The following is a 24,507-nucleotide window of genomic DNA, read 5'->3' as shown; positions in this document are numbered from 1 at the left end:
GTGACACTAAACTCTTCTAAGTCTTTGTGGAAAACGGCCGTTTTCGACCCCCAAGAGATCAGCAAGCAGCGACCTTCAGATGGGGCAGACCCCGTGAGGGGGTGATCCCACCGGGGCCCTTCTGCTACCATTGCTCTGGCTTTTCCAACCGGCCACGCAGAAGCTGTGCAGAGCGTGAGGCACCACTCGCCTAAGTGCTTAGAAAGGAGCCGGCCTCTAGCTCCTCGGAGCCGCACCCCCCACGGGCTGAATTACAGCTCTCCTGCCAGTCCCACGGCGCTGAATGATGTCATGGGATCTGCAGTTCAGGGAGATGAAAGGGATAAAGCAGAACCCGCTGGCACTAGGCAAAGCTCCCAACACAGCCCAGGCTCGGGAGCCGACAAAGCTCCAGCCCCAGCCCCTCAGCCCCAGCCCGGGAGCAAGCAGCCACCGGGGAGACTGCAAAAGAGAGGGGGAAGAAGAGAAAGGAATTAAACAACGTGGTTCGAGCTAAACAAAAGAATTTGTGGGTTAGAGGGCGGAGGGTGGCGAGCAGCTAGGAGAGAACTTTCTGGATATCCCTGCATGTGTATAAACTCAGCCCTGGCCTTTGATGTTCTGCAACTGATCAGCGATCAGATTACTGGCATTTCATCCCCCTGCTCGTCTGCCTTTGATCTGCACGGTTAATTTTATTTTCCTGGATTTGAAGTCTCGTCTGGGCTTGTGCTGACATACGTTTTGGAGGAAGGTAGCAGCGTTTGGCACAGGAGTGCTGGCAGGGAGAAACGAAGTTGCCGAAAGGGTGAGTACTGGAAAGAATTCTGTTCGCTGCAGGTACTGCGCTGCAGATTCTGTGGGAGCTTTCACTTCACTTTTCTGGAGCGTGCTAAGAAGTGGATGGCTTGACGTAATTAAAAGCCCGGCATTTCTGCACTTGAGTAGTATATTAAACTACTACACGCATGTATCCGGGGGAAATGATACTCCGCTGCCATTTATAGTCATTTGTCCAAAAGGGTTTGCAATCTGTCATGCAAATTTCTCTTGCAAAGTGCGTGGTTGAGCAGAACAAAACCTTCAAGTGCTTAACTTTAGCATGGAGCCAGTGCTTCAGTCTAACACCTGCTATAATCGTTCCAAATATTTGCAGGTTACTTAGTAAACAAACAGCTGGACTGTATTTGAGGTCATGCTTTTCTTGTTTTCTTATGGAAGAGTATAGTGCATCTCTAGTAATACTGATTATTCTCTCACCTACAAGATGTAAACCCCTCAAATCTATTTCCTTATACAGTTTGTGTATCCCAGGGATCACTGAACAGGCATTCAAGTCTTGGTTAAAGCCTTTCATGTATAAGGCTGAAAATTTTGAGCACAGTGAGGATAAAATTGTGCCACGTTTGGATAAAAAACCTTCTAGTGGTTTTCAGAAACCTTTGGAAATAATGCAAGATTTATTTAGAGAAACACTCTCAAGGTTAATATCCCCGAATTAACATTTACTTTAAATTTACAATGACAGCTGCTATGAGTTAAAATTCACCAGCTGTTTATGAAAATTATCTGGGCAACCAACAGCTTTTAGGTTACATAAAGATTTTAGTCACATTTTCACTTTAGTATATGCTCAACACCTCAAAGTCAAATAATATGCTGTGCTGAACTTGAAATTCACTTTTTCATCAGTTCACTGATTTGCATGCATGTGCTTATGGATGTGTACACAGTCAAGTCTTTACATTGAGGTGCAAAAGCTTAATATCGTGGAAAAGCAAGTGCCTCATGTTTTCATTTGTTCATTTTAATATCCTTGATTTATTTGAATATTGTATTTAATTCTCATCATAATAGCCTACTTTATGCTCAACCACAAAAGAATCATAAATGATAAGACAAGTTATTCTTTGGCCCAAAACTTTGATAAAGCAGGAATTCTAATGAGTCTCACTTTGCATGTAATTAATTGTTTAAAGCTAACTAAATAACTTTTCAAACTTTTCTCCTGATACAGGAAAGTGGCTAGCATCATTCATTTAATTTTAAAACTTTGATAGCTGTTAATAAAGATTAGTTAAAGCCATACTAAGCTGATGCTATATTTTTAATGTGTCACTAAGAATTTAATCTACAAAAATTAGCTCTTGTCTTAGTCATGCCAGGGAGGCATTATGCTTTTGATCTACTGACAAACTAAAAATGCAATTTTATAATATCCTAGAGTATCAGTTTCGATTAATTTTTTCATTTGTTTTTAAAAAAAATTCTATTTAAGTCATGAACGTCATACTAATGTTCATATTTAGATAAAGAAAATTAATGATTAATTAAACTGATGCTGAGAGAGGATGCCTACAGAAGTACTATACTTATGAACTCAATCATTTAACTCAGGTTTAAGATTTAAAATATTTTTAAATGCTTATTTTGCCACGAGGCTCATTTTAGCAAATAAAGACTCTCAGCACAAAACAAAGGGGAGAATTAGCAATTATCTGATTAATTTAGGCTTTGTAGAAAACTAGCCTGGGCAAGTCAAATCCTTGAAAATCCACTCAATGTCTGAATTAATTCAGTTAATTGTTTACTCCTTGAGTCTTTGTTGAGGAATGAAACAAATTATATTCAATTTAAAAAGACAGATGCCTATTGTTTAATATACAGGTACAGTTTTAAAAGGTATTTCTAAATTATCACATAATATTCTTGTGATTTAAATAGACATATTCCATAATACTTCCACTGAAAAATTTTCAAAGCACTTTCCTATCTATTGCTTCAATGATAGCTTTGTTACTGCAAGTCTTCAAAAGACTTTTTTCCATTCTTGATTCTGTCACTGATTAGCTATGTGACCTTAAGAGAGTCACTTTGCCAGTTTTCTCTTGTATGCAATGAGGGTGGAAATTAGATCATAGTCATAAAATAAGTGGGACTGGAATTCATAGAGCCATTTTACAGATGAGGAAACTTCCTGGAGAAAAGCAACTTGACTACTTGACTATCTAAACTACAATTATTTCGGGTTAGTTTTCCAAGTTTAGGTTCCAGGTTCTTTCTAGTCTACCACACAGACTCTATTTTCCAACAATTACTCAAACAAAATAAGTTAATCAGAAAGATGAAGATAACTGCTTCCTATGGAAATACATTTTTTGTTTCCATGATAGATTTGTCAGTCTGGTGATTTCTTTTGGATTTCTTCTGGATTAGTCTGGTGATTTTTTTCTTTTTTTCTCTTTTTGCTTTTTGGGTCACACCCAGCGATGCTCAGGGGTTACTTCTGGATTTACACTCAGTAATTACTCCTGGTGGTGCTTGGGGGACCATATGGGATGCCGGGGATTGAACCTGGTCAGCCACATGCAAGGCAAATGCCCTACCCACTGTGCTATCGCTCCAGCCCCCAGTCTGGTGATTTCTTGTTCCATTTGCTTTTGAATTTTATTATTTACCACAATGTTCATATACTTAATGATTTTCACATAAACTTATATATACATGTGTAGTATGTTTTGTTTTGGTTTTTAAACCATACCTGACAGTACTCCATGCTTACTCTTGGTTCTATGCTTAGAGGTCACTCCTAAAGTTGCAAGGCAAGCACCTTACTCTCTCTATATCTCTCTGGCCTATTTGTATATAATTATATATGTTTATATGTGTCTGTGTTTACATATTTTATATTATATGAGCACATCTTTGTATATTTCTACGTAATCGATATTTTCTTAGAAGATATTAGTGAGTCATGAAAAATTGAAGAGCTGGGCAAGAGAAGTAAGTTTCAAACGACAAAATAGCTGTCTGTTTCTCTTATAACCATCATTAAAAATCTCACATTAAGCTTTAGAAATTATTTAGTAACATCACTAATATTTATTAATTCAACACTAATTCATTCACTTATGATTGATTTTAGTATTTATTATTGATTATAGTATTTACTGGGGACCGTGTGCCCAGAATTCTAACTCTATTTTTAAAACACTATCTTACTTAACTAAACAGAAAAATCAGTTTGTTATTCCCATTATACAGATGAGTAAACTGAGTCTCAGAGGCTTAAATAGTATGCAAGTTATGAAAACTGATTTAGTGCAGTATCATCTGATTTCAAATCTTGGGCCCTTCTATTCCTCAAGGTTAGGCAGCTGATTCACTCAAGGCATTAACCTCAGACAGAAAGCAACAACTTATTTTATTAGCAAAATGGATTTATTTGGGTGAGCTGTTTCTGTTGTTTGTTTTGAACCATATCCAGAGGTGTTCAGGGCTTACTCCTGGCTCTGTGCTCAGGGATTACTCCTGGTGGGACTATATGTGGTGTCAGGTCAGTTGCATGTAAGGCAAGTGCCTTACCCCCTGTAGTAATTTTCTAGTTCCAGATGGATTTATTTGAAAAGAACAACAAAAGCACAATTTAAAGTGCAGCCCCATGAGAGACACATGTGAATTTTTTTCCACCCCCCTTATATAGTTCTTCTAGCCAAAATTTTTGAGCCAAGAAGAGACTCCCTCTTATTTCTGTGTGCACAAAACATCATCACTCTAAGTTCCAAATGCAGGCATCATAGAGGTCTTGTAGTTTGTTGATTGCTTAAGTAGGGATTACAGAGGATGAAACTTAAAGCAAATATTATAGTAAAAAATCTTTAAAAAGGGTGCTTCCTTTTCTTTTAATATATCATATTATCAGTTTTTTTAAACTGAATTTCCCGCTAATTGACCTAAATTCTTTGTCGATAAAGGATCTCAAAATGTAATCAATTCTCTCTTGATTCCAGGACCCCACAAGCATCCATGTTTAGTTTTGTTAGAGTCCCTGAATCATCCCAGTTCACACGGGAAAACTGACAATTGGCTAGAGCAATGGTACAGAGGGGTAGGATGCTTGACTTGCACATGACAACTTGAGTTTGAGTCCCAGCACGCTATATGGTCTCCCAAACTTGCCAAGAATGATCCCTTAGAGCAGAGCCAGGAGTTAAGCCCTGAGCACCACTGGGTGTGGCCAAAAAGAAAAAGAGAAAAAATTGATAAGTTGGTGCATTTTAAAAAACTGATTTTAAAAAGTTGTCTCTTGAGTCCACCTATTTACAGAAGGCACAACTCTGAAGTCACCACAAGTAGCTTAATACCATCCATGTGACTCAAATTTGCTGTTGGGTCAAAGGCAGAAAAGAGAAGAAGAGTAGGTTGTAAAGCAGGGGTCAGGAGATACTATCAACCCATTCCTTCTGAAAGAAAACTGCATTCCCTTTATTTTCTTTTCTTTTCTTTTTTTTTTTTTTTTTTTTGCTTTTTGGGTCACACCTGGCAATGCACAGGGGTTACTCCTGGCTCTGCACTCAGGAATTACCCCTGGCCGTGATCAGGGGACCATATGGGATGCTGGGATTTGAACCCGGGTCGGCCGCATGCAAGGCAAACGCCCTACCCGATGTGCTATCTCTCCAGCCCCTGCATTCCCTTTAAAAGGAACTGACTTAAAACAGTTTTCTCCATTCTGTTAAATGTCCCCAATGCTCTGGCAGTTCCATAGGCTAGAATCATGGATTACCACCCAAGAAACCTATTCCTAACTCTGCCATGTGCAAAATATTTACTAGGAGAAAGAGGCACAGATCAAAAGATCAACTTCTTCTCATTAGACACATGGAAAGTGTCTGGTCAAAGGTGCTGGAGTCACCTGTATTTTAATGGAGAGTTACAGCTCATCACTTTGCTCTTTAAGTGTCACCACTATGACATTGTGTGGATAAAAATAACCTCCCTGAGTATTGGTTTTGCACAAGTGTATGGTAAAGACATATTAGGAACCAGGGAACTTGATTTTGATTGCGGTTTTATAGTGAACCTGTTCTGTGACCTTGAGTAGGTCATTCAATGTCTGGTTCCAATCCTACAGTTTATAATTCACAGGAATGGGTGCTGGGAATAATTTATATAGTGGATCTTGGTTATTTCCCTTCTATTTTTAAAGTTAAGTTGTAATGAGCTTTATTAGTATTTGAAATTATTCCTCCCATTTATTAATCTAGTTAACAAAAAAATAATAAGCAGCTATTAAATAACGAACAGAAGTCAAGATTCTTTACCATTTTCTTGATGAAGAGGAGCTTTGACCAGAAATTGCTAGAAAGTTAGATAATTTTCTTACTTCTGGTGACCTAGTTTGTAGGCCAAATTATTTTTCAAGAAGTTTGTTGTTTCTTTACCTCAACATTTTTTGGAAACTATCCTAGTGTTGTATATTTCCAAAACTAGCATCAGAAAAATGGCCCTAATCTTAAAAACATCTCTGCCAAGCACCTTAGAACAATTTGGTCTTTCAGTAAAAAAGAAAACAAAAGTAAAATAAAATTTAAAAGTTCAACTTATTAATGGTATTCAAGCATTTTAAAGAGAGGAAAGTATTCTCAGTCCCAATCCTAAGCATGGAATTCCCTCTGAAAGAGTCTAAGAATTGTATTTTTGTATTTTTGTTTTCTGTTTGTTTGGGGGCTATCCACAACTGTGCTTTGGCCTTCTCTGCTCTTAGGAATCACTCTAGTGAGAATCGGGGACCTTATGGCTCATCAGGAATCAAACTGGGGGCAGCAAGGCAAGCACCCTACCCATTGTGCTATCTTTCCAGCCCCACGAATGCTGCACAACTGCACTTTTTAATTGCTGCTCAGTTGTTGGTCTAGGTTCTCGTTCAAGTAATATCTTTGGATCATATAAATACTCAGTGTGAGTTAATATTGGGAGTATTTATTGCCTGTTCTATTATTGAATGAATAAGACACATCTAAGTGCTAGAGTACACATGTTCAATACTCTTTTCTCCACTGTCAACTATTATTTCAATTTTTACTGTTTATTGATGATAGGATTGTGAATCTTACAGAAACTACAATAGACACATTGCTACTAATAATGGGTACCATTTAGTACTCAGTCACTGTGTGCTAGACACTGAGTTAAATGTATTAGATGCCATATCTGGCTTAACAGTCACTAGTAAAATGACTGTTTTATGTATAAATAGAAATTTAGGAAGGTTAAGTGACTTTTCTAAGGCCATCCAACTAATAACTTGCAAAGTGGCATTCAAGACCAGATTATATAATGCTAAAGGCCAACCATGTAAACAACAGGGGCTCTCTCCATAATAAGTTAACAGACTAACTGGGGGGAAAAATGCGTCAAATCCGCATGAAATGATGCGAGAACAAATGAGCTAAGTAATTTGTCACTGTCTCTGAATATTAAGGAGACAAGGGAAACTAGAATATTTGGTCAAATTCTCTACCCAGAAAACATTTATTCTGCATTTGTTTGAATATTTGATACAATTTTGAGCATAAATATGCCCCTCCTTTGAGAGGTTTTTGCTGCTGTTCTTTTGGGGTAATATCCAGAGGTATTCACACCTATCCCCCTGATTCTGCACTCAGGGATCATTCCTGAGTGGGACTCAGGGGACCACATGGGATTGAAGTCAAGTTGGCCATATGCAGAGCAAGTGCCTTCATCCCTGTACAAGTGCCTTCATCTCCAGCTTCTTGGCAGCATTTTTACCTTTTTAAATTTTTAACTTTTTGGGTAGGGTGTTAGCCTTGCATGGGACAGACCCAGGTTTGATTCCTCTGCCCCTCTCGAATTTCCCGGCAAGCTAGCGAGAGTATCTCGCCACCCTGGCAGAGTCTGGCAAGCTACCTGTGATGTATTTGATATGCCCAAAACAGTAACAAGTCTCACAATGGAGACATTACTGGTGCCCGCTTGAGCAAATTGATGAGCAATGGGATGACAGTGATGACAGTGAACTTTTTAAAATTTCTAATTTTTAACTTTTTGAGAAAACTAATGACACAAAGAAGAATGTGATGAGTGCTTTCCTGTAGTAAGAAGGCCATGTATCTTGGAAAGGCTCATGAGAGTCATGTTTTATGCGTTGGGTCCCGAACAGGAGCAAGGTAAGTAAGACATCTGGGCAGAGATAAAGGACATCAAAAGAAGAAAGTATAAAGAAGAAACTTAGAGAGCAAAAGGTAAGGGTAAGTTCAGGGCACACTAGAAGCCAGGCTTGCAGACCAGTTTGGCCAGAATATAAATTGTGTGGTCTGGAGGAGAGAAAGATAAGGTTGAAAGTGTGGGTGGAACTCAGACATAAAAATCTTTGCATGGTAATTCAAGGAGCAGGGAAGCCATTCTTTACCATGGAGGAACCTCTAGTAAATATTTTATTTGGTGACAGTGACCACAATGAAAGAAAGTAGGACCTGCTGGACGAGGCAGCTATGTGTTGAGTGAGAAGAGTGAGAAAGGATGAATGTGTGAGAACTTACCAAGGAACAAGCAAAAATTGTCTGCTTTTTTAGGTGTTACACTTAGTGGTGCTCAGTGATCATTCCTGATGGGGTGACCATATGCGATTCCAGGGACTGAATGCAGGTCACCTGCATGCAAGGCAAGCACCGTACCCGTTGTACTCTTGTGCTCAAATTCTGCAGTGTTTGTGGGAAAGCAAACCCAACCGATTCAAAATGGTGCTGCTTATGCACAAGACATGCAGAAAATTAGGCTTTGGAGGTGCTCAGTTTGCACAGTGGGCAGAGGAAACTAGAATTTAGACTTTTCTATAGCATACCAACCCTTGTGGGCGGAGGTGGGGAGGGGGAGTTACATGCTTTTTTTTTCACACTCCTAACCAGCAGAGGTGCAAGGTAGACACTGTTAGCGGTGCTTTGTACATGCACAAACTCAAGTTCCCAAGTTCCCCAAGCTGACGGCACTAGCAGGGAAGGAGAGCTTGATGCTCTGGTGGGGAGGACCGCGGGCATTGGAGGGGCCAGGCCTGCGCCGCCTAGCCGGGGCGGTAGGGGGCACCCTGGCGTCGGGGCGGGGCCCAGGTGGGCGTGGCTTCGCAGGCGGCAGCCGTTGCCGGGCTACGGGAGAGCGCGAAGCCCCGCGCGCCGCACAAGGAGGACCCCGCGGCTGGCCCGGCGCCCGGCCCCTGCAGCCAGCTCTGCTCGGCAAAGTCCCCTCGCCCGGAGCCCCAGCCCCGACCTGCAGGGCCGCACGGTGAGCAGACCGGGGCGGCGGAAGAGCGGGGGAAGGAGTGGGGCCCCCGAGTCCCGTGGCGGCTGCACGGCGCCCCGCGATGGTCCCCGGCCGGGGCCCCCCGGTCCGGAGTGGCGGCATCTGTCCGCTCGGGAGGGTTCTGGCCGGCAGGGCAGGAGGCGGTGGGAGGGAGCCGGGCACTGGAGGCCCCGGGGAGGGGTGACAGCTGAGGACCGCGAGGAGGTCGCTTGGGGTCTCTGGGAGCGCAGGGGGGCGCGGGGAGCACCGCTGAGGGCGGGGCTTCAGCCGAGCGGGGCGCGGGCTGCGGGCTGCGGGCTGCGGGACCCGGTCTCTGCGCTCAGGGCTCGCCGAGGCTGCTGTGCTCCGGAGATCCCTCTGTGCGAGGCAGGTCCCGCCGGCACCCCTCGCACCCCAAGTCCTGCCCGTCACGCCCGTGCACAGCAGCCCGCCCGTCTGGCGCTGGCGGAGCAGGTCCAGGGGGAACATTTGCACGAGGCGTAATAAGGAGCGCTAATGGGTTAAATAAGTGCGTTCGGGGGAGGGGGAAGGAAGTCCCACAGGTGTCGGCGACGTTTATAAGTGCAGGGAGGAGTAGAGCTGGAACTGTCACAGGCCCGGACCCGCTTCTGAAGCCACTTCATTAAACAGTGGCTGATAGACTCCTGAAGTTTGGGAGGATGCAAGTCCAGCGACCTGTCGTGGTGGCGGCAGTGGGCCACTGACTCTGGCATCAGAGACCAGCGTCACTTTTTGTGGGCACTTTAATCAAATGACCCAATTTGAAACAAAAGCAGAAGCACCATGAAACGTCTGTAGCTTTAATTGACGCAATTTAACTCAGAAGTTTGAAGATACCGTTTTTTTTATTCAGTGGCATTTGTATCCTTTCGTGGAAGACCACTTTTAATACGAATTGAAATAGTTACTGCTAATCGCGACTTATGCAAACAGGATACTTTATCTCTGATGTTATTTCCGGATCAAACATTCAGGTGCAAAAGGAAGGATTATGTTGCATTTGTTCAGGATTTACTCAACATGGTTTTTGTTGTGCATTTCCACCTTAGGCGCTTCTGTCCAGGTTGCTTTCCTGTAATCTAAAAATATATTTTATTGGGAACACTGCTTGTTCTCTAACTTAAAGGTCTGGAGCTAGGAGAGGTGCGAAGTGAAGCCTATTGTAAAAACTGCTTTTCACATTAATTATTTACAGAGTTGTGGGTATTTCTAAAGAACAGTTTAGGGCTTACTGTTTATGAGTTATTTTGAAAATAATACAAAACACAGAAATACATGTAATTTTTTTTAAAAAAAGGTCTTTTGTCAACACTCAGAGTCTTATTATGAGCTCTCTAGCTTCCTTGCTTTTTAGTCTATGAAAATATTCCATGATATGTGGCCAAAGCTACATGGCTTGGGGCTGGAGAGATAACATAGCGGGTAGGGCGTTTGCCTTGCACGTGGCCGACCTGGGTTCGGTTCCCAGCATCCCATATGGTCCCCTGAGCACCACCAGGAGTGATTCCTGAGTGCAAAGCCAGGAGTAACTCCTGAGCATTGCCAGCTGTGACCCAAAAAGAAAAAAAAGTTACATGGCTTTTGTGACCTTAGGAGTTTTTCTTTAGCTAAGTGCTAACTTGGGGAAATTATGTTGGTGTCTTCTGTGACAGTCACCAAAGCTAAGTGTTTCTTTGGTGCTTAGTCCACATTAGATACGGAAGGTGATGTTTTGGACATAGGAATACTTTTTATGCACCTGTAATTACAGTATAAAATACCATTAACTGTTCAGAAGGCATGAACAGGAAGGATGCTAACATTTAAGTAATCCTAAGCAACTTTGAAAATAGAACAGAAAATTAGTCCTTTTTTACTTTAAATCATCAAGAGATTTAATTTCTGTACATGTCAATGGAAAATAATTGACACATGTAAAAATCACTTCCTGCCCTTTATATATTTTTATTAGAAAATAATGAAGTTTGATTTTTATTTCCAGTACATGAATCAAGGGCATATTCAGGACTTTTACTTTTCTGCTTATTTGAAAAACTCTTTCGGGGGGTGGATAGATAATTTAACAGGTAAGGCCTTGCATATGACCCACCCAGGTTCAATCCCCAACATCCTTTATGGTCCCTCTGATTCTTGCCAGGAGTGATCCCTGAGAGCAGAGCCAGGAGTAAGCCCGAACATTGTTGGGTGTGGCCCCCAAACCAAAATAAACAAACAAAAAAACAACTTTATTGAGGCACTGTGATTTACAGAATAGTTCATGATGGTTTTATGTATACATCTGCATGCTCAGGACTTTTAAAGCATAAGTGAAGAACTTTGCTAACACTCATGTAAAGAATTTTATTTTCCTTTTGACAGAGTTAAATCATTTTTAACCTGTTGTAAATCTCTGACCCCAGACTTTGCTTATTCCTGTTATTGGTATCACTATTCAGAAATTAACACAACACAGACCAAACACTTGCAGGTTTTTTCAAAACATGAAAATAGTCAAATGCTTTCAATCTGAGAACTTTATTTAAAGTCACACCATTAAAAACTCCAAAGTAAGTCCATATACTCTGTTAACTACGAGTTAAATAAGAATACTCATCATGAGTAATTGCACTTCCCAATGATTCAGTAGCTGCTTGCAAGATAAGAGTCATGAAGCAGTTGATTAAGCAATTAAAAAATTAATTTAACTTGGTTAAACAGTTAAATTCATTTTGTCTTATGTAGTATATTATTAAATGTTCTAAACCTTTTTTAAAGTGACCTTCTAAATGAAGGAAAAGAACAGTAAAGTGGGATGAAACCACTTTCTTTTCACCATTTACTGGTTGAGCAGTGAGTTCATTCATCATATTTTATCTGTCTAAAATGTTTACGTTTAAAATAAAATGTTTAAGCAGTATTGGGTTATAGTCTAGTGCATACATCATGAAATACTTACCTTTTAAACTATGTTTTAAAGCCTGGGATTTAAAAGAACAACCACCCATTGGCAATTATATAAGACAAAGGAATTTGTATAGATGAAGATAAAATAACTTAGCAACTCATTTTCAGAAATGATTGTGCACAATTCTCTGAGACTAGCTTGGGTCGAAATTTGAGGTCCCCTAAGTTCTTGATGCAGCAATGGCTCTATTTGTGTTCTAGGATAGAGAAACAGTTTTGAATTTTGAGGAAATTTTGCCATAGTTATGACCTGCTTACAGAATGAACACTTTGAGAACATTGCCAACGATCTTCCTCAAGCCAAAAATGGTAGCGTCTACCACTCCAAGAAGATAATTTTAAAAAGCCTTCTATTTTAAGTTCTATTAAAAAGACACGGTAGGAGCCTGAGAGTAAGTGATCCCTAATGTTTTTTTTTTTAATTTAGAGAGATTTGAAAATACTGTATTTGGCAGCAAACATTTTAAGACTTACAGAGGTTTTTTTTTTCTTTTTTGTAGAAAATGTTGTATAATTTGAAATAGAGAAATCATTCACATTTCCAAGCCAACAAATGTGTATGTGAGAGAGTGAGAGTGAGAGTGAGAGAGAGAGAGAGAGAGAGAGAGAGAGAGAGAAGATCGTACCATATCTTACCATTTTGAGCCACCTCAGTTACAAAAAGGGACTGCCAATTCTACTATGTATGAAGAATGGTTTTCAAATACAGTGAACTTGAAGTCCAAGACAGGATAGCTGGAAGCTGTGGGTTTTTTTAAAATAAGTTAGTTCACAATATTTGATTATATTTAATATTCAAACACCAATCCCATCACCATTACACCTTCCCATCACCATATTTGGGATGTTTACATCCCAAGACCCAATCCCTGTCCCAAAGCAGAACTGAAATAATATATTTTGTATTGTTCGTTATGAAAAACCACTGAAAATGCTATAAAAAAGTATCCATAGAGGAAAGAGTGTGAAGATTGTTCTATTTTGGGAGGGGCCATTAAGATCTTCCTATAAGATATCACTAACATGTTGTTAAAGGTTGAGCCTTGTGAACTTTCATATATATATATATAAATGTATATTTATTTACACATACCATATATGTATTTCCCTCTACAAATACTATTTCCCTCTACATTTACTATATATATATGTATGCACATATATATACGTATATTTCCCTCTACAATTTGAACCCCACCAAATGTGGTGTGATACTCTTGGAGAATGGGCAGGGTGTGTCTTATGATGTGTTGTGCGGCTGCGAATGTGGCTGCCCGGTCCAGGAGTAGGTTCACTAGTGTGTGAGGCTTGGCCCAAGCATGTGGGGAGCAGCCTTGAGCCTGGGTTCTGGAGGTTTTCCGATGCTGGGGCTGGGTCCCTTGGGGCGGGGTGGGCTCTCATCTGCCCACCTCTGAGGCTCCCTGAGTGAAACAGCCTGGCACGGGGTGGGCTGTGGGTTTTTGTCCTGTTTGAAAATGGCAGTGCCCCATATCTCCAATTGATATTTCACTTAGCATATGAAGCTAACATTATATCTAAACTAATTATGATTGTGTTCCAAATTTAAAACAAAAAGACTCTAAATTCTTCACTGTCTTCATTTCAATGCTAATTTTATGAATTGTCAGTCTGCCAGCCTATTTTAATGCTGGCTTAAAGTTTGTTAGTCTATTGCATATTGGAAAAATATAGCTTTGTTAGGTAATGTTAATACAGTTTACTAAATAGTCATTTATTATGGGGTCTGGGTTGTAACTCATTGATAGGCACATTTTTTTTTGTATAGATGAAGCCCTGGATTAAATCCCTAGTAGCAAACAATCAAGCAAATAAAAATTATTTCCTGTTGTGTGCACTGTATATTAAATAATAAATAAATCTTAAGGAATATAAAAATACAGAAATCTAAGCAATTTTTTTTCTGAGACACATCTGGCTGTGCTCAGGGTTTGCTCGGGGCTTTACTTAAGGATCACTCCTGGTGATGCTCAGGAGACTACATGTGGTGCCAGAGATCAAACTCTGGTTAGCTGTCTACAAGGTACTTATTTCCTTTACTATCTCTCAGAGCTATAAGTCTCTTTTTAAAAAATGTATCCAGATTATTTAAATTATTCTAGGATTCATATATCTTGATTATATATAAGATGAATATTAAAAGTAACTCAGAAAATTTACTGAGTTGTTAAAATCATACAGATAAAATACTAGGTCTGTCTCCTTAACCACTTAATGTAGTGGTTCAGTTAGAAAATGGTATCCTGATCTAAATTGTGTTCTACCACAATAATTTATATTTTGGTCTCAAGTTAAGGGTATGCATATTTTTCATATGTATTTTTGTAATCCTTACATCAACCCAGAAGGGCAAATTATTACCACTATTTAATGGATCTCTTTACTCAACATGTATTAGGTATATATTTTGAGGGACTTTTGTCCGAGGATGACATCTCAGTGTTTGTCATTAGAGTTGTCACACCCTAATTGGTTATAAACTCCAGTGCAGTGGTTGGTGATAAAATGGAAAAAAGAATTCCTGTGTGACAAAAGGGGAAGGTAGAGATTGGAGTGTTCAAAATTGTGTATGCCTCTTAGGGAACATTGGATGCTGAGCTTTGCTTATGTCACTTCAAAGCTGGGATCATAGCTGTTGTATTTTCCTAACTTTTCCAGAAAACTCTTCCTTTTGGCTATTGAAGATGTTTTTTAAAAGTAAGTGATACAGTGGACTGGAGCAATTGCACAGCGGGTAGGGCGATTGCCTTCACACAAACTACCCAGGTTCAATTCTTCCGTCCCTCTTGGAGAGCCCGGCAAGCTACCGAGAATATCCCGCCCACATGGCAGAGCCTGGCAAGCTATTTGTGGCGTATTCAATATGCCAAAAACAGTAACAACAAGTCTCACAATGGAGATGTTACTGGTGCCCGCTCGAGCAAATCGATGATAATGGGACAACAGTGCTCCAGTGCTTACATGATGCAGTAGCTAAAAAAGGGTGCTGCCATCTGGATGCACACAAGGCTACCAGGAGGGAAGGAAGCAGCTGGCAGCTCTGTGAGAGTCTGGGCACTATGGCATTGGGAGGAGAGGGCCCACAATGATGCAGGGAGACCCCAGAACATCAACTCCCTGAGGGCAGGCATCCGAGAGGAAGACAGAGCAGAACACAGCTCCAGGCAAAGAAAGGGTGGCTGTCAAAAGACATGCAAGGCTGTAACAGCCCTATGGGCTGGGATCCAGTGGCTGCCCAGCCAAGAGAGAGGAAGAGAGGCCGTAACACCCCACCCCAGTGCTCTTTGTTCCATCCCTGTCCTTTCCTTTGGACACCAGCTTTCCACTTGGGGACAAAGAAGTCCAGGGGTTGTACCTTTCTGCACCTATAGCATTAGCCTCCTTTGGAGGCAGCTTGGTCGGATGAGCAGCTGCGTTCTGTGCAGGTGGGCAGATTGCTGCCAATGCCATGCTTCCAGGGGCCCATTTCTTCCCTTCCCCTTGTCTGGTGCTCTTGGTAGTGCCATCTGCTTGTGCAGTTGGAGACTAGATTGTGCTAGTTCTAGTTGCTACTTTCATGTCCTTAGAATCTGAGAAACTAGGCAGCTTCATCTCCTTGTTGCTTAGGTAGTGCCACTTTTCGCTGTGCGTGTTCCAAAATGAATGTGAACTTCTTAGTCAATGTTGTCTCCTCTGAGGATCTTGGCAAACGATGAAAACCAAAGTGATCTATTGTACATAATCTGCCTAATGTGTGTTTCTCATGCTTAACAAGCCATCTTCAGATTCATGCAACTTTGAAGTGTCTAAATGCATTTTTCTATCTGGGCCAGACCCCAAATGCCCATTTAAAGGCAATTTTCATAACTATCTTTTGATTGCCCCATTTTTTTTATTGAAATAGTATTACTCAAGCACTAGCTATTTCATTAAAATTTCCTCCTTTTGTAAATGCCAAAACATTTTATAAGGTATTTAATCTTATTTTGGGAAATTCACAGTTACACTTAAAAGAGTTCAGGTATTTCTAAATACCCCTGAGCCTGGCAATCCTGAAGAGCATTTGGGAGACTTCTCTAGCCCTGCTAAGCTGAGCTTTCGCCTTCAGTGTCTTGTAACCTGAACCTGCCTCCCTCAGGCACCTGCTTCATCAAAATGTGTTGATTAACTGGATTGGTCATTAGTGTTGTCTTTTGTCCCTGTCGATCAGTTGTCATCCTTCTGTGCCAAGTGGAAGGGCTCTTCAGATGTACACAAAGTGGGAAACAAACCAGACTTCTCCTGCACAATGCTGAGACCCTTGCCTTGGAATCAGTGGGCATGAACTTGATTCCATTTTTCACTGTTTCTTCTCTGTTTCAGGTTTTTGGGCCATATCTGTTGGTGCTCAGGACTTACTCCTGACTTTGTGCTCAGGAATCCCTCCTGGCAGGGCTGAGGGTACCATATGGAATGTGGGGGATTGAACCTGGGTTGGCTACGTGCCAAGCAAACACCCTACACTCTATACTGCCACTCTGTCCCCCTCTGCTGTTTCTTGGGTTCTTTGACTGTTTCTCTCTTGGCATGGGGATAAATAGTAAGGGGAAGCCATCCCTTTCACAAATCTTCAATACAGTATTCAGTATCACAAATGCTGAACTTAAACATATAATTAATTTTTCATTTTCTGATGCCTGTAGAAGGTGTGGTCCCTATTTTACAGAAGCACGCAGTCTGGTACAAAACCAGCATGTCAGCAACGTAGCCCTATGCGCATCAATCAACACTGTGCGTGAATGGAGACAAACTGCAGAGCTGTGGGGGTGAGGCTGCTCCTGTGCTTTTGGTGGGCAGCATCATAGGGTCACATTTACACTGGGTTTTCTTAGGACATGGTAGAAAAGAAATTTCTTTAGAAATAGACCACAGTGCATAAGGAGGGAAGATCACAGGTACTTGGGAGAAAAACTAGTATTGAGGTATGGCTGGGCAGGATGAGCAGTTTGGCAGGGAATGGCCAGTGAAGAATGGAAAGTCAACAGTGAGACCATATCGGGAAGGAGTTCTGGGTTAAGGGGCTTAGAAATTTGTGGGGACAAATCCACATGTGCCTCAAAATTTACACAGAGTGGTGCTACTTTTGTATCTTTCATCAAAACCCTCCAAACTTTAGGCTGTGGTATTTGCTTTTTTCCAAAGCATGTATGTTGAGAGAATAATTCACATCAGTATGTATGATGTCACCCCATTAGAATTTTTTGTTACATCCCTATTTCTACCATAAGAGATAAACAAGCAAAACCTCCCTATAATCTAAACCTCATAGATCTTTATTTAATTTTCTCCCTTTTTTGGTAGTGTTTATATCATTTTTATCTCATCACCCTTTTTATGAACTTTTCAAGAAAAGCTACCAATTTTGCCACAAGAATATTATATATATTTTTTCATTAACAGAATATTTCCATTGTAAATAATTTTTAGGGGTAGGGAGATAGCTCTGGTCAGAACCACATACTTCGCATACTCTAGGGACCAAATTTGAACCCTGGTATTATATGTTCCTCACCACCAAATGTGGCCCGGGTATGTTCTGGTGTCCCCGGCACTATGGGGCAGAGATTTTCCTCATCCTGGTTGGCTGAGTATTGGGGGGAGTGGCACTAAGGCCCCTCTGGGCACTGCTTGGGAATTCCCCTCCCCACCTTTAAAAGATTTGAGTGGGGAAAAGAGGGTAATAATTCACCATGTGGTGCCAGAGTGAAGTACAGTAGGTAGGATGTTTGCCTTTTAGCAACTAACCCAGGTTCAATTGCCAGCATCCCATGTGGTCCCGTGAGCACTACCAGGAGTAATTCCTGAGCACAGAGCCAGGAGTAAGCACTCCTGTGTGCCTCAAAATTTACACACAGTGATGCTACTTTCATAGCACGGGGTGTAGCCCCAAATCCCCAAACAAACAAATAAACAAAATATAAATAAATTTCTGTTAGTGTCCCTCTGGGATTGCCTTTGGTACTATTTTGGCATATTTATTTTTGTACATAGAGTCTGTGGAACCAAACCTCATATTGATATAACTTATGAGTCGATTAGATGTCAATGATTTTCTTCTCTAGAGAAGCCTGCGGTACTTGCTTTCCTTCCACAGTAACTAATAGTGCCCCACAATATATTTTTTTCCGAACTCTATTAGTAGAGTGACTCTGTTCATCTTTGTTTATCATATTTTGTTCAAATGTGTCGGTACTTATACGCCTTTTCCATATTCTTTTGATTCCAGATAGATTTTATATATATATATATATATATATATTTTACTGTAAAATATTAGCACATTAGGCTCATATGCTGCCCGAGCACGTGTGCTGTTTGTGCCTGTGTGGCCCAGCATATGTCGCCTGCATCTCCCCTCTTGAGATGTGTACTTTTATGCTTTCCTATCTAATGCTGGGGTGTATATAGGGGTGCTCCCCACCCTTGGAGAAGCCCACATTCTCTCTTGAGCGTGGTACTCTGTCTCTTACTCTCCACTCTCTCCCACTTTCTCTTCCTCTGTCCCTTCAAAGACCCTGCAAATAAAATCTGTCTTACTTAAAAAAATATATTAGCACATTAAAAAATAGGACTATGTCCAGAGAAAACCTGGAACATAACTTTCAGGGAATGTGATTTTATCTGCTGACCTCAGTTCTGAGTCTACATAAGCAGTAAACTGCGTAGGTGGATAATGCTGGATGATTCTGAAATGTCTGGGGCCATGGTTGAAGGTGGGGGGCAACAGCTATTCCCAAGCATCTAGTGAGGGAGGGGGCGGGGGAAGCAACTGTTTGAATGCATTCCACTTGGGTCATTGGTTCAATTCCCAAGAATGGTTTCTCATTGCCCTAATAGTTGGACCCCTGAGGAGGGGATGCAGAGGGGTCTGGTCTCCTAAAGGGCTGTTGCTGGTTGGCCAGCACCTGCCCCTCTCTGCTTCCTTTGTTGTCCTGTCACTGTTCCTTTGAGTTATTTGGCTCCTGGTTGCAGTTCTCTGCTCTGGCTTCCTTCTGTGAAGTCAGATGATCTGATTGGAGCATCCCTTAGTTTCAGAAGATGGACTCTTCCCTGGAAACTGAACCTTTGTCTCTCCACTTGAACGGTGAAACCTCCAAACAACCCTCCTTTTTCTTTCTCAGTGTGTCTCTTTTCTTGACATTGTGGAAATCTGTAAAAAACAAGCAGACCAACTAGGTTTGTTTCTGTTTTTTGCTTTATCTTTTTCTTAAGATGACAGATTGGTGCCCAAATATCATCACATGGTAATGATTTTTTGATGGTTTTAAAATGAATGATTAATTTTCTGCTGACAGATTGGGGGAAGAAACCACAAATGCCAAAGCTAGCTGTGTCTGCTTGCAGTGGGGTTGAAGGTTGAAAATTCAATTTTTTTTGTTACAAAAAGTTTTCTTTCTGTTTCTGGTTTGTTTTCTGCATGGTACATGGGATGCAGGGACACTGGGGTAAGGCCAGATAGGGATGCAGCTAGCCCTGCGGTGTACTAGCGCTGTGCCCTGGAGCAAGTCACTCAGCTCTCTACAGCAGTTGTGAGGACTGAGTAACTGAACTACTGATGGTAATACTTGGACATAGTGTTTAGTTTGTGTTTAGTTTTTTTTATCACTGTTATTGTCCTGTTGGCTCTGACCAAACTACATAAACAGAAGGATTACTTCATCATTGTTTGAAATCGTTCTCTACTGGGTGAAGGTGATTGAATATGAGATACTTGGGTAGAGAATTGGGGCCAGTGAAATAGTGTGGCAGGTAGGACATTCATCCTGCACACAGCCAACCCAGGTTCGATCCCTGGCATCCCATATGTTCCCCAAGCACACCAGGAGTGATTCTTGAGAGTAAAGCCTGGAGTCACGCCTGAACATCACCAGGAGTCACCCAAAAGTAAACCAAAAAAAAAGTGTATCAATTCACTTTCAGGGCTGAAACAGTAGTACAGTGGATGGGGCATTTGCCTACACATGCCAACCCAGATTTGGTGCCTGGCATCCCACCTGATCCCCTGAGCCCACTAGGAGTTATCCCTCAGTGCAGAGCCAAGAGTAAGCCCTGAGCACCCTTGGTTGTGGACCAAAAACTTAAATAAAATAAAAGAAGACTTGGATAGAAAATAGAGACTGGGAATTAAGAGCCAGTAGGAGTTTTATGTAGGATATAAGGGTAGAACAAACTTCAATTCTTATTCTCTAAATGTTTAAATCATTACATATTGTCTATTAATTGTATCTTTTCAAAGGTGATTCCTTTAAAAATATAGACAATATCAGGACTGAAGAAGTAGTATAGGGATTAAATGTCAACCCCACCTCAATCCTTGGTCCATCACAGTGACTCCTGAGCACTAAGCCAGAGTAAGCCTTAATAGAGATGGGTGTAGTCCAACAACCCCCCAACAAAACAATATTATCTAGTGTAGGTATGTAGTAAATAGCAAGCATTATATAGTAAACAGAACATAATTGTTGATATTAATGTTTACTGTATTTTCCCTTCCAGAATCTTCAACCATAAAGACATTTTATAAGAGTGATGGCTTTAAATGTGCTGCTAGGACAAGAGAAAACATTTTTCATCATTGTCGTTCTGCTAACTTATTTGGTAAGTCAACTCCTTTTTATCATAAAAACAATGGTTTGCCCTGGAGATAGTTCAATGGTTAAGGTGTTTGCCTTACATGCAGCTGGCCTGAGTTCGATCCCCTGTACCCCATATGGCCCCTTAAATTCTACCAGGAGTGATCCCTGAGCACTGCCAGGTGTGGCCCCCCAAAACACAATGAACAGAATTTTGAATTGTGTTTTAACATAGTTTCATTAAACTAATAAGCTAAAATTATTACCAACTCTTGACTTTAATAACAGTTTTTGAAATGCTTTTACTTAAATTGAATGAAACCCCAGTTTTATAGCCTTGCAGTGTGATGCTACCCTGTATTTACAGGCCTGTTCCTTATGCCACATCCTAGACCCTATCAAAACTATAGGTTCGAATTTGGAGTCTGGGCCTTAGAACAGTTTGCAAGTAATTTATCATTTATTCTTTTGGGGGGTGGAGCGTACACCTGGTCATATGCAGGGATTGCTTCCAGTGGTTTTCAAGGGACCAGGTGGTGTCAGGGATCAAACCTGGATCTTCATGCAAAGATCAAACATTCAAACATGCAAGGTAGGTGTTCCAGTCCTTTGAATTCTCTCCCTGGCCTTAAAATTGATATTTAATAAAGTATTTGTTTATGTGGTTACTATATTTTTCCATGTTTTAAAAAAAAGCTTTAAATGGAGATGCAGAATTTTAATGCTTTTGAAAGATGAAGGGAAAACATCTATGAAATGTTCAAAAGAATCATTAGCCTCGAGATATAGTCTTGGTGTACCAACACAAAATTATGTACCCCTAAGACAATGATGTATACTGAAATCTTCTTTGAAAACAAAATAAAAGATGTCAAACTGAAGTTTGGGATTCAGGTCAATGTAAGGTGAGTTAATGTTATGGGAAGCATTAGAAGGAAAGTGTGTTTGGTGGGAGATTATGGAATATTTTTTTCAGGGTGACCTGAGTATCTTCTCAGGAGAAGGGAATCTTCCGCCCCACCCCTGGCATGAAAGCAAACTCAGAGATGGGCAGTCAGGGGAAAAATAAGAGTGGCAGGAGATGATTAGACCTTGCTCTCCACCAGTTTTCAGTCCTGCCCCCACCTGGAATTCTGTGCTGCTGCTCTAAAGGGTTGGATGCTTTGATGTTCATTAAGGAGGTTGGCAGACATTACAGATACTCCAACTTCAAAGTAGAGTTCATTTTCACTCAATAATTGCTCCTTATTATAATCATCAAAAACGACTTCCTCTACACCTCTGAGTGATGGGCATTGTCCAAGACAGCAGCCTGTATCCTGTCCTATGCCATCCCTCACCATGCTTGCTAAGGCTTTCAGCTTTTATTTAGAGAAACAAAATTATAGTCAGACTATCCATGAGGGAATGGCTACTTAGGGGAGGAAGTGGAATCAAATGTCTTCCCCAACTAGAGATGCTGTTTTAGAAACTATCTGTGGGGCCAGGTCAGTGGGACAGAGCTCACCCCACAGTCATGAGGGGTGATCCCTCAGCACCACCCTACACAACAGGTTTCAACTCTTCTGTTTGGGACTGCCAGTGCCGTGAGAAATTGTGTGATTCTCGACATGCTGCAACCAAGTGTGCAAGCACAGCAACTAAATGTGTGCAGACACTGCAAGCATCATCAGCAGGAAGTGGGGCTACCTGGCCACACAACAGCACAAGAGACATGGGAAGGATGGTGGAGGGGGAATATATGTATGTATGTATGTATGTACATATATAGTTAATATACAACATATTTATAGTTGATGTACATTAACTATATATATTTAATTTTAAAAGTTGAGTTAGGGGTACACTGCCAGGAGTAAGCCCTAAGCAGTGCTAGGTGTGACCTCAAAATAAAAAAATTAATGAATAAATGCAAATTATCCCTCCATCAACCAAAACAAACAATGGGTTGGGGCAATGCTCAGGGCGCTGGTAGAGCTATAATCTTGCAATGACTTGCAAGCATAAGAATAATTATTTACCTGAAAGACGACTATCTGTGCAAAAAACTTCTTGGAAAATAAGGAAAAGGAAAAGGGATTGAATTGATTATTTCCCACTCTGCATGTGAGAGGACCAGGTTCCATTTACATCAGTACATGGACCCCTGAAAACTGGTGGGTGTGGCTGTAAAAACAAACAAGAAAGCAAATAATACACACAGATGAAGTTATTTGAAATACTGTCTGTTTATAAACAGGCAAACACACTGTTATAGAGTGATGATATGGTGAATTTACTGTTTTGGGAAAAATTTTTCAAAGTCCTGCATTTTTTTTCCTTCTTTTTTTCTGGGGGTTGGGGGGAGTTCGGTACCACACCTGGGTGAGCTCAGGGCCTACCTCTGACATCGTGTTCGGTAATTACTCCTGGCAGGCCTCAGGAGACCATATGCAGTGCCAGGAATCAAACCCAGATCAGCTGTGTCCAAAGTAAGAGTCTTACCTACTGTACCATATCTCTGGCCCTTAGAGAGACTTAAAACTTTTGGTTTTGCCAGAGTAAATAATCTTTCCATTAAAGTCCTTTGCTATGTAACGAAGTATATTGTTGGGCCCTGCTCACATGGTTATATGGTGATCAGTAAGAAAGTTGGTTTTTTCTTAGCACTTTCATTGGAAAGAGCCCAGAGGGTTTGACCACTATTGTTATCTTCATCATCGTCAAAAATCTGTCTATTTCTTGACTGTCAAAAGTTTTCAAAAGATGCCTTCTAAGTAAATGTAGTTCACCCAAGAAAGGTTGAAACTTCCACATTAAGACTGGGTGTCATGGAGTGCATAATGGATAATAGCAGAATTTTGATCATAGTACCAATTTATTACCTATTTAACTCAATTCATCACGCTGGAATTTGCATATGTATTTTAATATATATCAATATATATTAATTTTTCAAGATACAAAAGGGTCTGGGCATGATTATTTTAAGTTCCTGGATCATTTCTTTCTCTGGATACTAAGAAAAGTATGTGAGTATGATTAATTCCAAGAAGATCCATCCCCGGCAGTGACTCCGGAGAAGAATCTGACTTACTGAATTTTTAATTCCACTCTCTTATTGAGAAAGTCATTTTTTTTTGAAACTGAGAATTGGTCTCACTGAATTGAAGTGTACTCGGAGAAATATTGGTAATATTGTTTCTTTCTCATAAAAATTAAAAGTGGCTTACTTTAAGGTAAAATTTTCTAAAACTTTATTTTAAGGCATGTCAAGGGATCTGTGAAACAGGAGACTGTAGACAGCAAGAATTCAGAGATCGTTCTGGAAATTGTGTCCTCTGCAAGCAATGTGGACCAGGCATGGAATTGTCTAAGGTAAATGCTGATGAATGGTCAAGTTGGACTCTCGTATTCTAAAATGTATTCTTTTCAGCTGGATCCTTATAGTTAACTTCTAATGAATACTTATTTATGGCAGAATTCTTGGCTTTTTGTGTCCAAATTATTTCATGATTCCCTTTTCAGTACCTTTTGTTATATACAGTCTATTTTGGGCAGCTTTTCTTTCCCAATGCAGAGTTCTGAGTATTCCTTCGATGACTCAAGTGTTGTTGAGAATCTCCCTTTGTTGATTGTCTGCTTCACTCAGGAACACTTTATGTGAATATCTTCATTTTGACCACCCTTTTTAAGAAACCAAACGTCCTAGCAGGGCATATTTCAGAATCTTGGAGGTTCTTGGGCCTTTTTTTTTTTTGTCAAGGTGAATGTTCAGAGCTTGATACCTTTCTCACCTTCTGAAGATGTTACTAATTGTTGAGAATTGAATTTGTGTAGGGCTTTGTTCTAAATAAAGCATCAAAGTCTTCCTATTAGAAAATAGACAAAAGATTTTTCT

General features: G+C 40.7%; 1 protein-coding gene across 3 annotated transcripts in view; it reads left to right on the top strand.

Moving 5' to 3' along the window:
• Positions 1 to 347: 347 nt before the first annotated feature.
• The window catches only part of TNFRSF19 (TNF receptor superfamily member 19), a 106,764-nt gene continuing 82,604 nt past the window's right edge, over positions 348 to 24,507 (top strand). For 2 of the 3 annotated variants that reach the window (XM_055121680.1, XM_004604620.2), the window contains exons 1-3: positions 348 to 787; positions 20,551 to 20,652; positions 23,874 to 23,984. In XM_055121680.1, coding sequence (XP_054977655.1) covers positions 20,584 to 20,652; positions 23,874 to 23,984 — 180 coding nt within the window. In that variant the 5' untranslated portion in view covers positions 348 to 787; positions 20,551 to 20,583. Of the gene's footprint in view, positions 788 to 8,928; positions 9,058 to 20,550; positions 20,653 to 23,873; positions 23,985 to 24,507 lie in introns of those variants that run through there. The other variant, XM_055121674.1, reaches the window with a different exon arrangement.

This window comes from Sorex araneus, chromosome 1 (genome assembly GCF_027595985.1).
Source record: "Sorex araneus isolate mSorAra2 chromosome 1, mSorAra2.pri, whole genome shotgun sequence".
In the NCBI taxonomy this organism is placed as follows: domain Eukaryota; kingdom Metazoa; phylum Chordata; class Mammalia; order Eulipotyphla; family Soricidae; genus Sorex; species Sorex araneus.
The sequence above is the reverse complement of the archived record's forward strand: the minus strand, read 5'-3'. Positions and strand labels throughout refer to the sequence as shown.